This window comes from Peromyscus eremicus, chromosome 5 (assembly GCF_949786415.1).
Source record: "Peromyscus eremicus chromosome 5, PerEre_H2_v1, whole genome shotgun sequence".
NCBI lineage: Eukaryota > Metazoa > Chordata > Mammalia > Rodentia > Cricetidae > Peromyscus > Peromyscus eremicus.
The window spans coordinates 89,114,443-89,130,638 of record NC_081420.1 but is presented as its reverse complement, the minus strand read 5'-3'; the positions used below and the strand labels follow the sequence as shown (position 1 = coordinate 89,130,638).

At 46.7% G+C, this 16,196-nt stretch overlaps 1 protein-coding gene across 1 annotated transcript in view; it reads left to right on the top strand.

The window, feature by feature from the left end:
* Positions 1–16,196, top strand: part of Cdh13 (cadherin 13) — a 971,677-nt gene that overhangs the window by 514,579 nt on the left and 440,902 nt on the right. The window contains exon 5 of the mRNA XM_059263937.1: positions 10,920–11,072. Within this exon, the coding sequence (XP_059119920.1) occupies positions 10,920–11,072 (153 nt within the window). The remainder of the gene's footprint in view (positions 1–10,919; positions 11,073–16,196) is intronic.

Here is a 16,196-nt window from a genome sequence, read left to right as displayed (position 1 = left end):
TGGGGAAGGCTATAATGAATGGGGGTGAAAAACTCACAGCATGCATTACGGAACCAGAAATCCAGGAAATGACTCTTAAGGCTTTGTCAGTTATTCTGTTGGGCACAAGGACTATATGACTCAACAGTGACTTCCTTTTTCTCTTGCTCTGCTACAGCATCTGCCAGGACACCTCCCATGTTGTTATAGCACTGGGTTCAGGGAAGGTCAGCTGTGGCCATGAGTAGTCTCAGAGTCAAAAATAAATAGCAAATGTTCTTAATACGGAAAAAAGGAGATAGGGAGAAGCAATGTCCGAAGAAACTGTGTTTATGAAGGATAACATCTTAGTAAAAGTTATGAGAGACACTATGAAGCCTGGTAAGAGAACAGAACTTGGTATAGATTGTTAGGAGATGTGGATGAACTTCCACAGTGATAGCCACATATGGCAGGCTGGGGATGTCTTGAGAAAGACATTCTTGAAAGACGGTGGATTCTTGCTCAGAGGCATCAGAGGTCCTCAGCCAGGAGAGGACTCTCTTGGCAGGCAGTCCTATTTTCACCTCCTCTCTGCCTCTGAACTCCCCAACTTGCTCCTCAAAATCAAAGACCTGTGATGTGAAGCTCCCATCATCTCCTGCAGAGCTCTCGGACCATCTCACTTGAGACTGAAAACCATCTGTGTTACATTCCAGCTGCTCACTGGGGTTTACCCACTGGATTCTCTTATGCCCAGTCTTAGCATAAGTCTCAGCTCTTCTTCCTCAGGGGCACCTGAAGGTGTCACCTCCTCAGGGAAACCTCGAAATTCATTCATTCCTGGCCAGTGTCTAAGCAATCACTTTGTTCCTGGAACTGGCTGGTGATGCATCCACAGTGGTGGCTGTTGATGCACTCACTACCTGATGGCTATGAACGCAATTCAACATGGCTGCCACCCCATGACTTTATAGTCTAATCATAAAGAGGGGAATCAGGTCACAAAATGTGTGGAAAATTCCCACAGTTAGGTGTTGGGAGCTACAGAAGATTCCAGAAGTATATTTTTAGAGATTCCCAGTTGGAAATATTCTTTGGAAATTCAAGATTTGTCCCTATCTAAAGATAAAGAATGTTGGCCAAGGCTGTTTACTGTGTGGAACACAATCCCTACAATACCCTGACCTAATCTTCTCCATGCACCTACACGTTACAGGAAAGACATACAGAAGGAACCTGGGTCAAAATGCACTGTACCAGGTTAGAATGCATGCCTCCAGGTGTTAAACATCTAGAACTTGGCATGAAAGCAGGGGCAGAGAGGATCTGAGGCATGCCACCAGTAGGAAATATTCTTGGAAGTGGATAAATACAGACCATGATGTATCCTGCAGAGAGAAACTTGTTCACTGTGATAAAATAGACACACGATTGGCACTGAGTCCACGCACACTCTGACACAGCCATCTCCACTATATGTGCCCAGAGCTTTTCATCTCTCTACTGAGACTCCATTCACTTCCCTTATTAGTCCCCAGAAACCTCTCACCTGCTTTTAGTCTGTGTGACTATGACTGCTCTAGGTGCCTCATAAAAGCACAGCCACACAGTACATGTCCCTCTGTGACTTAGCACTCGTCCTCTGGTTTCAGAATCGCCTCCCTTTCCAAAGCTGCCTGTGTGTACTGTGCTTCCCTTATCCATTCTTCTACTGGTCACTTGAGTTTCTTCTAGATTTTTAGCTACTGTACATAATGCTGCTGAGTGCTCACTCTACTCCTCTGTCTGTCCACAAGTCATTTATGAAAGAAATCCTGCATTTAGCCAACAACAACAGCAAACTTCAGAAAAGTAGACACTTAATAAGCCACATTACTGTAGGGTAAACTGAAAACAAAACCCATATGTATCCATGAAAATGGCATTGTGAAAACAAATAAATTCCTACACACACACACACACACACACACACACACACACACACACACACACACGTGGTGATCTGAGTGAGAATGGCCCCCATAGGCTCATATGTTTACACTTCATATTAGCCAAAAGGCTGAAAAGCGACGGCTCATACGTTTAAATACTTGGTGCCAAGTTGATGGAACTGTTTGGGAAGGATTCAGAGTTGTGGCCTTGTTGGAAGACTCATGTCATTGGGGGTAGGCTTTGAGATTTCAAAAGTCCATGCCATTCTTGGTGCTCTCTCTGCTTCCTACCTGTGGGTCAGATGTGAGCTCTTAGCTGGTGCTCTAGCCACCTGCTGCCAATACCTGTGCTCTGCCATTGTTGACCTATAAATTGCCTTGGTCATGGCATTTTATCACAGCAATAGAGAATTAGCTGAGATACTCACCTACCCCCAAAACACTGGTAAGACACCAGAAAAGAATGTAGAACAACAGTAAAAAAAAAAAAAAAAATCATGAACACTGACTCCCATAGAACTCAGCCTAAGCTAGACTTTAGTGTAACCTCTAATGTGAGCATTATAAAGTTGGAAGAGAAAGGATAGCAGTTGTGGGGGGAGGGGCTAATGGATGGGACTATGGATGGAGAGTGGGGTAGCTCCTCTTCTTGTGATCCTAAGCTTTGGTTCCTTCCCAAGGGCTCTATTCCTTTCCCTTTGTCCTTAGGAAACTTGCTTATGATGCTGGTAACCATCTGACAACAGTCCAAGATCTTCTGAGGGCCCCAGTGCACACAGTGGTAGCCAGCCATCTTGGGTGATGGCCTATTGCTTCTCAACAGAATCTCAGTACTTCCAGCACGGAGCTTGCTTTAGGATTTATATTGCTGAGATGGAATACCGTGACCATAAGCAAATTGGAGAGGATCTGAAGACCAAGGCATTCTTGGCTACATAGTGAGCTCTGGCCAGCCTAGGTGTCTTAGGACTACTATTGCTGAGATGAAACACTATGAGACAGGAGCTTAAACAGGGCAGGAACCTAGAAGCAGGAGCTGATGCAGAGGTCATGAAGGGGTGTGGCTTACTGGCTTGCTCTCTAGGACTTGCTCAACCTGCTTTCTTATACACCCCAGAACCACCAGCCCCAAGGTAGCCCCACTCACAATAGGCTGGGCTCTCCCTCACTTATCACTAATTAAGAAAATGCCCTCCAGCCTTGCCTATGTTATAGAGGCATTTTCTCAGTTGAGGCCCTGGCCTCTCTGATGACTCTAGCTTGTGTTAAGTTGACATAAAACTAGCCAGCACACCTGTGCTTGGATGACATAAAGGCAGCTGGGCACCACGAGAGTAAAAGAAATCATGGATGTAGTAATTGTTTACATGCCACCCATCCTCAGTTAAGCATCTGCAAGATCCAAGGCATGTGGGAGATTGAACCACAGTTGATAACTAATTAACACTTCTACAGCACCTCAGAAGGCCCAGCAGATGATAAGCACAATTCCTTAGTGACGTCAACAGTGGGTTTGTGGAGAAGTCTAGCATGCTCTAAATTAGCATGCATACCAAGCTCTAGTTTACTCCTCTTACATGTTTAAGAAAGCTCAGTGTTGCTGTATTAATAACACAAGCCCGTTCATAAAACTGGAAATATCTGAAGGGTTCAGAAACAAATATCCTCCCTCCCTCCATGTCCCAAGAACAACCCTGTCCAACTGCAACTTACTCCCCTTTAGTCTCTTTGGGAGGGAGAAGATCTAACTATTCTGGGCTGCTTGCTTTTACGTCACCAGGCATTGAACCCAGGCCTTGCACAGACTAGGCAGAGTCTCTGCCTCTGAACTACATCCCAGCTGTGCTGCTGGTTTTTATGTCCACTTGACACAAGCTGTAGTCATCAGATAAGAGGCAGCCTCCATTGAGAAAATGCTTCCACCAGATTGGCCTGGGGCAAGCCAGAGGGGCATCTTTTTGATTGACTGATATGGGAGGGCCCAGCTCACTGTGGGCAATGTCACACCTGGGCTGACAGTCACAGGTTCTATAAGAAAGCAGACTGAGCAAACCGTGGAGAGCAAGCCAGTAAGCAGCACTCCTCCATGGGCTCTGCATCAACTCTTGCCTCCAGGTTCCTGCCCTGAGTCCCTGCCCTGACTTTCCTCAGTGAAGGAGTATGACCTGAGAGTTGTAAGCTAAAATAAACCCTCTTCTCCCCAAACTGATCTTGGTCGTGGTGTTTTATCACAGCAATAGAAACCCTAAGACAGCAACCTTCTTTTTACTTTACTCTTCCAGATGAGACAAGGTCTCAGTACGTTGTCCAGGCTGGATTTGAACTCACTCTATGGCCCAGACAAGCTTGAATTTGTAACACAGGTGACAGATCCGTGTTAGCAGGTTAGCCGGTCTGACTATTTTCTTGTTTACTTAAAAAGGCATTTATTTAAAAGGCCCTTTTGCAAATTATAAAGTTGGTAGGGAGATTAGGTTTCTTTGTGACTCCTACCAAATCCCAGGAAAAGAGGAATGCAGAGATGCTGGTGGAGAAAGGCAGACAGACAGACAGACACACACACAGAGAGAGAGAGAGAGAGAGAGAGAGAGAGAGAGAGAGAGAGAGAGAGAGAGAGAGAGAGAGAGAGAATCAGGACAATAGACCTTTACTTTTAATTTGTAAGTTTACAGAGCATTTTGCAACCATATGAAAACATCAGAGAAAGTTGCAGTTATTCACTTAATGCCTTCATCTAATGTCTTCCATACCCTAAGCCCAGAAAATGTGGAAAGCTAGGGCTCAGAGAAAGATGAGGCCAAACATCGAAGGAGCAGAGCAGATGTAGCAATCAGGAATGGGAGGTTCCCCCAGCACTGAGTTCAGGAAGATGAAGATGGATCAGGTCCCCAGTCCAGCTCACATGGCTTGAAGGAGAATGAGAAGGGATCATGGCTGGAGAAGCAGGGGGAGACACATCTGGGACGGTCCCTGGGCTTTTATCCTGAAATTGGTGGGTAGCCATGAAAGTGCGGACCTGAACACAAAGCATTGGTTTGTGTTCAGAATGATCGTTATTGTTGTATCTGGGTAAGGCAGTGGGAAGAGAGAAATAAGAAACATAGAGACCCATTAGCAGACACCTACAGTGGCCACGAGAGCATGATGCAGGTACTTATTGAAACCTGTGTACCCTCCCCACTTTCCTAGGCAGACAAGCAAAGCAGAGACATCTCCAGGGGTGGTGTCAAGAATCTGATGGATGGCAGAAGCCGGTCCAGCTCGGAGCTCCCAGGACAGAGCTGACATGCAGAGCTTTGACTCCAGAGTTCTGATACACTCTGTACATTTTCTATAGGCAAAGTCAGGACAACCGATTCCAGTACAATTAAAGACAAAAACAAAACAAAAACAAAAACAATGAACAAACAACAACAACAACAAAACATGTGAGCTTGAGAGGAGGCACCAGAACATGCTATTTAAAATCACACTCACAACTTGGCTTTAATCGATAGGACCCAAGATTGAAGGAGAGACCCAACTCCTGAATGTCATCCTTTGATCTCCACACAGGTGCTGTGGCACACGTGGACACAGATACACACACACACACACACACACACACACACACACACACACACTGAATAAATCAACAAATGTAATGAATATGCTTGTTAAAAAAGACTCACTGAAAGCCGTGGTGTGAGAGGGGAGTGCCCTGTGCTGTGTTTGGGATCCAAAGAAAGGCAATAATCACAGCAGAGTGCACACACACTTGAAGTATTAGCATTCATCCCTCCATGCAGCCAGAGCTGGAGACAGGTACATGGGAACAGTGGGCTCTTTCCACAGCCTTTCTGTAAATCTAAAATTATCCCTCTCCCAATGTTAGATATGTACGCACATATACACATCCATGACAAGCATGTTTAGGAGAAAAATGTCAAATAATTCGTATAAGGGAACCCAATTCATGTAAAAACACTTCAATTTGCCACCTACTCTGTGTGTTCCTATGTATGTGTGTGAATTTACATACCGGTGCCTTAAATCTAGGTGTGATGGCACACACTTGTAATTTAAGTACTCTGAGGCAGAGGCAGGAGGGCTGAAACAAGGTAGAGGCATTGGAGCTACATGGTAAGACCTTGTCCCAACGGAAAAAATAGAAAGGAAACACACTCATACACACACACACACACACACACACACACACACACACACACAGAGGCATAACACAAGCACACACCAAAAGCCAATGCCTTAAACACACACTTGATTTCACTGGTTTCTGCAGCAGAAAATGTCAAAGAGAGTGTACCTTAGCAGGGAAAAGCAGAGGGTCCTGATGTCAGGACCCTGGATCCAGCTGCCTCCTCCCCTCTGTACAGCCACCCAGAAGTCTCTGCCCCTAGGGACACAGCAGGAGGACTCTGAATGTTGTTTATCCGCCCTTCCAGCAAGTTGGCACCTGGAGTCCCCATTCTTTCTCATCATTGACTCTTTTTCCCATTCTAACTCCAGGATGAGAAAAGAAAAAAAAAAAATCCCGCAGTGCAGAGAAGTGTTGAATTACAAAGGGTAATGGGCAAAGCCCGCTAATTGCAAACCTGCTCTGTGGAGTAATGGGTGTGAACAGCTGCTGGGGCTGGCCTGCAAGGTTGATTCTGGCCAGAGGACTGAGTAGGAGGGAGGGGAGACACATATGGCCACACCTGGGTGAACTAAAGGAGCCCTGTGTAGCACTGTAAGGACAATCTGGAGATTCTCGAACTGCAAACGCCCCTGGTGAGGTGAGGCCCAGGGCGTAGAGCCACACACCACAGGCCTCTCCAGCTCAGTGAGGCCAGCTGGCCCTGAAGCCCCAAGCAACCCTAAGCAGTGGAAGAGTGCTGTGTGGTGCTATGCCTGGGGAGACTGAGCAAACATTGACCAAACCCAGAGAAGGAACTGACAACAACCCAATGTAATGGTGTGGAAGCCTGCCTTGAAGAGCCGATGACTCTACCTGGGTGACGGAGAGGAGTCGGGGGTAAGGGGCCGCTTGTAGGGAACAGACTTAAAAAGGTAATTTTTTAAGTCCAAAATAAGCCCACCCCAGTGCAGGTGAGTGGTAACTCAGGACTTGCAGGCAGCTGGGCAGATTGGAGAATCTCCTCAGGGCAACCCAGCTGGTCAGTCTCCACCTGGAGCAGTTCTGTTTCTCTGTCCTATCCTTCTGAAGGGGCCTTGGGCATCTTCCAAGTTTCAGCTTTTCCCGATGAAGTTTGTTCTGATCCTGAGTCTCATGAGTCCCTCCCCCCACCCCAGCTCACTCCAAGATACAGTATTTCAACCAAGAGGAGACTGCTTCACAATTTGAGTCATGGACCTGAACTTCCTCATCAGTGGATCAGCAAAGTCCAATCAGAAGCCTAGCACATGTAGCCCAACACAAATCCTAAATACGCTTTAAAATATAAAGAATCCTTTCTTTTCCTTCTCAGTTATCCGTGGCTCAATCTTGTGGTTCTCAAGTGTGAGTTTCGTAGACTGCAGTGTCAAATGGCTAGACTCTGAGCAGAGATGGCCAGTTTCCCCCAAGAGTGTCCCCCATTCCCACACTTCTCTCTCCAACCTCCTTCAAGCCCAAGCGCCTATGGCAAAGGCAGAGACGGAGGGCTATGCGGTGGATGGGCGTCCACTCTGCTTCCCTGAGATGCTGGGAAGCAGCTTGAAAAGCCTCTGCTATCATTTTGTTTAAAATGGAAGGGGGCAAAGATCTGGCTCATTTTCAAAAGCAGGCTCCAGAAGGCAGTAGTGGGAACCCACTTCAGTGAGAATGTGCGGGCCAGGGGCAGCAGTGTGTCCAGAGACACCAGAGCGATGATGCTTGGTTCTCAAGCTTGAGGGTGAAGAAGCTGAGTAACCGAGTACTCGGAGTAAGGCCAGGTGTACCGTTCCAGGGCCAGGGTTTCAGGGCAGGAGGCATAGAGGCTCCCATGTCCCCCTGCTCCCGAGCATGCTGATGCTGACCAGAAACCAGGGCTCGAAGGACAATTGTTGATAAAACAGGGACCTTCCATGTGGGCTGGTGTCCCTTGAGACTCGATACTCTGGGAACACTGTACCAGTCTGTGGGTGTTCCTTCAACACACACAGCTCACAGAGGAGTAGAGGCAGTCTCCACACACAGATGAAAAGCTGGATTCTAAAGGAGGGAGGGAAAGGAAGGGGAGAGAAAAGAGAAGGTGGGAGAGAAGGGAGGAGAGAGCGCCCATGCGTACACCCTAAGCAATGCTAAGCTGAGGCCCAGCATTGGAGGCTTGCTGTGCCCCTGGAGAATAAGTCCTTTTGATCCGGCATCAGTCACTCATTAAACAGGGCCATCTCTCTGGAAACTCTGCTTCCGTAAGGTCAAGTGGTTCAAGTTCTCTGAGAGAGAAGGAGGCAATGGCCTGACCTTGTCAGTACATGGAAAAGTCTCCCCAGGAGAGTTTCCAAGTCTAGAGTTCAGCCTGCTGTAGAGATGTCTGCCCCCAGGAGGCACATTCGGCTTCTCTTCTTCCGGCAGGTTCTGTGTCCCCACCCTCTCTGAACCAAGGAGGATGGAGAAGAGAACAGGGAACACAGAAGGCCCTCCCTTGTGGGTCCTCACTCCCAGACTGTGGGTGGTGGGACCCTGGAAACTGGGCTGCACCTCAGAAGGGGTTACATCCCAGCAATTTGGGACATGTTGTTCATTTGCTCAGACTGTCTTCCATGTTGACCTTCTCAGGTGTGCTTAGAGGCAGAAAGGGGACTGCTTGAATGCACAGTGGAGGGAAAATTGATATAAATGGGGAGGATCCAAGTGGCCCCACTGTCCCATCTACCTTGCTAGGACAATCGCTTCCAGAACCAGAGAAGTTTGTAAATTTAGTTTAAAAAAGAAAAAATAATCTGTCTGTTCCTTTAGAAGTGAATTTCATTTTATATTATGGCTAAGATGCTTTTTATGCCTGGAGGGATCCATCCCACCCGTGAGCAACATCGTCATTTTATTGTAATTATTGCAATTGCAGTGCTTAGCTCTGATTTATCAGGTCCCATATGTGTGCTTCATTTATGCTCTTCAGTTTGGGGATTTTATACTGCAGGCTGAACCCAGGGCCTCAAGCTTGCTAGGCAAGGACTCTTCCATTGACATATATCCCTAGCCCTCTTTTTAAAGTTATAGTACTCAAGCTGTCTTTAAATCACACTGTAGCTCAAACTTTGAACTTGAGATTCTCCTGCCTCAGCCTCCTAAGTAGCTGCAATTATGGACCTGGGCCACCATGTCCAGCTGTATTGTCTCTTTAAATCTTCAACCTCCCTCCTCACCCTCTACCCCTGGAACAAAACAGTGGTTGTCCCTGGTTTGCACCTGAGAAAATTGGGAACCATAGAAGCAAAGACCTGTGTTTGAAGGTGGGGTTGTGACATGTTTGCATGCAGACACCATGTATTTGCCCAGCTGGTACTCAGCTGGAGAATATGGTGGACCCTAGCCTCAACAGGAAGCCCAAGAAGTTGTGGATCTTTGACCTCCTGGCACCTCTAAGCAGGGGATGGGGGCTCAGGAAAGGATGGGAGATGAGCTAACCACTCCAGTGAAATTGGGATTAAAATACCTTTTCATCAAAAACTTATCACGTCTTCTCATTAATGATCCTATTTTCCATTAATCTTAAAAACTCAAACAGAGATAATTGGTGTTTAATTAAAACCTTAAGTATATTTCAATTAAAAAAATCTTAAAATAATAAAGATGAAAAGCAACAAAACCTGTCTTAGGGAATTGTCTTGATGTGCCTCAACTGGCCTTGCCTAGTAGCCCGCCATGATGCTCACGCTGCCTTACGCACCACTGCCACCTGGTGCCTGAATGCAGAATTGCAGGCTTGGTACTGGCAGCGCTGCCCCTGGAGGGTGCTGACTTAACTAGACACCTGTTCCTTTGTGAAGTAATTACAGCTGGCTGCACATCATCCCTCCTTTCTCTGTGCCTCCCCATTATCTAATACATTCATGGCCTTTAAACTGTGTTGTTATAACCAAATTAACATTGGCAGCTCTGATAACACGGGAACATGAGACAGGGACGAATAGGATACATACCAAAGTGTGACTCCGAACTTGCTTGTACTGGGATCAGCTCTCTCCTTAACTGCACAACTTCACGTGCCATAAAAGACCCCCATTTTTACCCTTACCTTCTGCCAACTCTCCTCTGCTCAGAGTGTGCTCATGACTCGCCGTTTCTGGAATTTTCTGGGTGTTCCCTCACCGGCTAGCTGCTTCTGTCTTTACTGTTCCTTATGCTCAGAAATGCCACCCTCCATCTTTAACTTCTGTGATTAGTCTTCAGATGTCAAGCCAAGGTCAACAGTCATAAAGGGCAGTGTTGCACAGTGGTATCTGCGGACGAGGAAGATGGGGCTTTGGACCTCATTTTCATCTATTTTAGATCAGTGACCACAGCCAGCTTGCTTAATACTGTACCTCTGCTGGTTCTAGCCATTCAATAGAAAAGGCCATATTCCACCAAGTATAAAGAAAACAAGCACCGGAAACTCTCTCAGCAGAAGCCCGGCACCCAGGAAAGCAGTGGGGTAGGGGGTACTAGCAACAAAGGAATAACCCTTGTCCAGTGCCTACCCAGTGGGGGACTGGGGAATAAATGGCTTCTACTGACACTTAGCCTTGTTGGCAGAGAAAACCAAATCGCCTTCCTCTGTTAAAAATAACACAAGTTCCCAGTGTGCGCATCCTAGCATCATCCCCCGACTTGCTCCATCAACCCCGGTCTCCTCGGCAGTGCTAAACTTCTGCAGCTGTAAACCACAACCATTTGTAAGAACAATGAATGCCAAACAATGGTGCTACTATTTTGGGCAAGGTTGCTTTTGAACAATCTTGTTTTATCAGGCAGCTTTCTGCCAGCACCTGAGATTAGTAGATTGGTCACCAAGGGGGTGTCTGTGATGGGCTTTCTCTATGTCTTTGAGATAGTCTTAAATGTCACTCTGTTTCTCCGTCCAGGTAGTCGATAGTGACAGACCTGAAGGGTCCAAGTTCCGGCTTACTGGAAAGGGAGTGGATCAAGAACCTAAAGGAATTTTCAGAATCAATGAGAACACAGGCAGCGTCTCCGTGACACGGAGCCTGGACAGAGAAATGATCGCTACTTATCAAGTGAGTACTGGGCGCCTGCTCGCCCTGTGCATAAAGATGTGGATTTCAGCGCGATTTCTTCCCACTGAGCCAATTATTTCTGTGCCTCATCAAACCCACAAAAGTGTGGCTTGAGGTGCTTCTGTGAGAACAAACGTGGAGGGTAACAGTGAGGGGCCCTAGCTCATCATCGGAGACTCCAAGCCTGTGTCAAACTTTGGGTTGGAGAGACCATTGAGAGTGATACCAGGGGTGTCTAAGAGGAGGTCAAAACCCTCAGGCCAAGTCTGGCTTTCAAAGACCCGTGCTCTGACTAACAGTGATAAGTGCAAACCTTCAGACAAGATAATCCTACCTTTAGACATTTATCCTGATGGAATCTGGAGGAATTGGTGCAGTTTTGTACAATGTAGGCCATCGTACTTAGAGTGGAGCATTGCTAAACAGAGAGAATCACAGGGGTGCTTGAATCAGGGTGTTTAGGGAGGCAGTTTCCTGCAGCATTTAAAAGATTGCAATGGGAACTGGAGGGGTAACTCAGTAGTTGAGGGCACTTGCTGAGCTTCCAAGGACTGACTTTGGATCCTAGCCTCCATGTCGAGCAGCTCACAACTACCCATAACTCCAGCTCCAGGAGATCCAGTGCCCTCTTCTGACGTCCACAGGCACTACATACACTCACACACACACACACACACACACACACACACACACACACACACACACACGAGTACAAGCACACACAGAAATAGAAAATAAACCTTTAAAATATCTGTGAAGAAATAATATGTGGAAACAGTAGTTACATGGGATATTCAAGATCAGAAACAGAAGACAAACACATACGATGTACTCCCTAATTATGTAATACTTGACACGGATCAGGATAGGTGTGCCTTTACAGCCACAGTGACAGAAAAAAACAAAACCAAGGAAATATGTAAAAGCCATCAATGCATAAAATGCACATCTCCGTAGGAACAATGGTATTAAAGGCTATTGCTGTGATTACTTGTTACTGCTGTGCAAACCATGAACTCTCTCTGAAAGTACCATGTGCTGGGACTTGTTTTAAGCATGGAATTTGTTTCCTGTAATTCAGTTCTCAGAACAGTTTTTAAGTAAGTTATATTACCGCCCTATTTTCTAATGAAGAAATAGCATTTGACTTGTGAATACAGACCTCTCATACATTGCCGGCTGGGATTTTAATCTTGGTGGCCTTCTCCTGAGTCTGTACTCTTTTGTCAGTATTATATACAAATGGTTCCATTGATTAAATTATGTGAAAAGGAAAAGAGAGGAGGTGGGGCCTGGGGAGAAGGAAAAGAGAGAAGAGGAGAAAGATCAGAGTGTCGGTGATTGTGTTTGAGGCTATGGATTTTGACTTTGGCTCTCTTGCCCACCCGACTTGTTCTCTATGAATTTCTGTAAAGAGATGTCAGACCATGGCATGGGAGACATCTGTTACCGGTCATGTGTTGTGCTATGGGGTCCCCACATGCTGGAAGGTTCTTGGGTCTTGGTTCCAGGAAGATGAATGCCTCCACATTCACCCTTAGAAGTCTTTCCAAGGACTTTCTGAGCCTTTTCTGAATAGGGGACAGCACCCATCAGTGTGTACCAAAGATGAGCCGTGTGCACCAAGGGGAAGTCTGGCTGTTGTAAAAACTTGATGCTAGGCCCTCAGGAGTCACTGGCAGTGACAATAGCCAGAGATGACTTGGCCTGTGTCAACACCAGCAGCAGTCTATGGATAGGTACTGTCTTCTCTTCCCACATTCTCATGGAATATCTCTGAAGCTTCAGAACCAAAGAACTGAGGCAGAGTATGGTGAATTTGATTTTGGAGCTCTGTGAATCAAAAACAAACAAACCAACGATAATAACAAAAACAAAATTCCCCAGATCTCAGAATCCATGCTTCCTCCTGAGCTGTGTGAGCTTGGACAACCGCCTCACAATCTCTAATTTTGCTGTAATTTTTCCATAATGCACAGTGGGTGGTGGGTGTCTCTCCATACAAGACAAAATGGGTTTCCTTCTGCAAACACTTGGCACAATGCCCAGCATTTAGCAGGTTCTCCTAGACCAGAGCTACTCCTGAATATCATTCTCTTGAATGTTCTTAAATGTTTTCAGTTCTACAATTTTCTAACACAAATGCAAGGCTTCCCTCCATCCTAATCTTAAACAAGATTCACAGTTTTGCTGTTCCTTCACGAAGTATCAGTATTGGGGCGAATCCATAGCTCAGGATGCTCCTGGGGAATAAAGAGACAGGGGGTACTAAATAAAGAAAAAGAGATCTGCCAGGGAATGCCTGCACCCCGGAGGCTCGGGTTGTGAGACCTGGGGAATTAGAGCTAGTAAGTGTCTGAGGTGCCTCCTACAGACAGTAGTGAGTAGGAGGTGAGGCGTTGTATTCAAGGCCTCATGACCTATCTGACATTTGTCAGACCCGGAATAAGTTTATAGACTATCACCTTGTTGGGAGCCTTTAACATCCAGGGAAAGATCTGGGTGCCACCTCCTTGGCCCACCTCAGTGTGCACCTTCTCCTTAGGTGGCAGTGGTCTTAATCTCCAGGAACAGTCAGAAAGCAGCGACATGGAGGTAGGAGACTTTTGGGGACAGTCACAGGAGCCTTTAGGGCTCAGTTCATCAGGAACAGTAAGGTCAGCCATGTCCCTTGGTTTGATTATGTCAGACACTCCAGCTGACAGCCTCTCCCAGAACTTATGGGTTGTATCAGAGCCATGTGGTGTGTTGTAGGGTCCCACTCACCAGCAGGTCCCATGCTACTGAGCATCCTGGGTCTTGGTCCCAGGAGGATGAGGATGAAAAGGATGGCAAAACTGTCACCTTTGATTCTCCGGGGAACCACACAGCCTGGGCAGCCTGGATTCTTGTGCCCTGTCTCCCCGTGCCTCAGCTCTCTTCTTTAGTCTCCCTTCTGTTTCCTTTATGTTTGAAAGGAGCGAGGTGACTGTTGTGGGGCTATCCTTAGACACAAGGATGGAGTATCTCCTGCCCATTTGAAACTCCGTTGGGAAGTAACTTCCTGTCTTAGAGACTGAGGCCAGGCCTGTTCTGATTGTGATGTTCAGTGTGATTAGGAACTGAGCAGCTTCTTCAAAGCATACATCCAGGGTCTCCACACCCCCAGGCTTTAGCTTCAAAAGCAGAGAGTGTGTGGGTGTATGTATTGACATCGTAATTGCTCTGATATAGCTGTTGTTTGTTTCTGAGTTAAATAACACTGTTCATGTGCAAGCACAGGCCTGTGAGCCAACAGTTCCCCCCAAATCCAACCAGGAAATGCTTCGATGGAAGCCTTGGGGTGGGTGAAGAAGATACAACCTGAGACGCAGTTGTCCTTGACCCTAACAAACACCAGTATTGAAAGCTGCCATTTTTAAACACTGCACAGCGGGCAGGTTGGAACCTCTTCACGTGCACACTCTGATCTGTCTCACACGAGAGACAGAAGAAAGAGCTCCAAGAACAAGGAGCAGAGAGGGCCTCCCATCATCCTAGGTACCCAGGAGGCTGAGACAGAAAAACCGCTCTAAAGTCTTGCTTCTAAGTCCCCTCTTCCTGTTTTCATCCCCAACTAGACCTCAACATCTGATCCAGATTCCTTAGCCTCTTTCCTAGGACCTATCCGACTTGGGCTGAGAGAGGGTCTGACAGGCTGTGTGATCAATGACTTAAGTCCCATCCTGTTCTGTGACTTCCTGCTGCCCTACCACAATCCCCTGCCCCAGTGCCCAAAAGAGCTTCCTGTGGTTCTGACCCGAAGTAGCACCTGGAAAAATAATTTAGCTCTTGCAGTATTGGGAGCTGACATATTAATGCAAAGCCTCCTGAAATATCACTCATTATTATGCATTTTGCCAGTGTTTGAGTGATTTGTGAACTCTTCATTGGAATAAAGTACTGTAAATGATTCATGAATGACCAAGTTTATGAAATTCTATAAAAATATTAGCGGGTGGTAATGATTCTCTCTCACTGTGAATGGAATCTGCTGGCTGCAGATTTGTCAATATGGGAAGACAGGAACGGAGTGGGAGACAGAGTCAGTTAGGCAAGTGGGGGTCCCAGTGGAAGGTTTGGAATGGTCTCCACAGGGGGTATGAGGCAAGACAGAAAGCATGGCAGATCAATGTAAATGGCGTGTGTCACTCTGCTCACGTTGACATAGTAGGAGATGCACAGATAACTGGCGCGGGGGGGGGGGGGTGGTGTCTGGAAGGAAGACAGGAATTGACTTTACTATGTACCTACTGTGCTCCTGCCCACCTCCTGGGATCCCACATTAGTTACTTTCCTTGTTGATGCAGCCAAGCACATGACAAGAAGCCACTTCAGGGAAAAAAGGGTTTATTTTGGCTCACAGTTTGAGGGAATCATTTCATCACAGTGTGAAAAACATGGCCTCAGGCAGGCAAGTCACAAGAGGCAGGCTGGTCACAACTCACAGTCAGGAAGTAGGAAGGAAATAGGAAGTGATGGCCAAGTCTTGCCACAGGTGACCCACCTCCTCCAGCAAGGCTCCACCTCCTGAAAGCGCTATAGCTCCCCCGCAAACAGCACCAGCAGCTGGGGACAAAGGGGTTAAACGTGTGAACCTACAGGAGAGATTTTACATTCAAACCATTGTAGTCCTTGACACATAAAGAATGTTTATTGTCTTCACTGACAATAAATAAGTCGGCTGAAGGCCAAAGGGGTCCCCAAGATGTAGCGTTATACTGATGGTGGTACCAGCCTTTCATGAACATTTATGGTATTCCAGAGTCCACCATAGACATTTATGATTATCTCATTTAACTTCACAGATACGAGCTGGATGCTTCTGTGAGTGGCTTTGCTTATCGATGGGGCAAAGTTCCTGACAAGGACAACTTGAAAAGGGTTTAGTCGGACTCACAGTTGGAGGAGGGAGGCTCCATCAGGCTGGGAAAAGCGTGGCAGTGTGAACACAAGGCATCTGGTCACATTCCATCCACAGTCAGAAAGCAGAGAGAGATGGATGTTGGTGCTCAGTTTGCTGATTCAGTCCTGGATCCCCTACCCATGGGATGGTGATTCCCGTATCTGAAATGGGTCTCCTCTTCCCATTTAAACTCTTTGGAA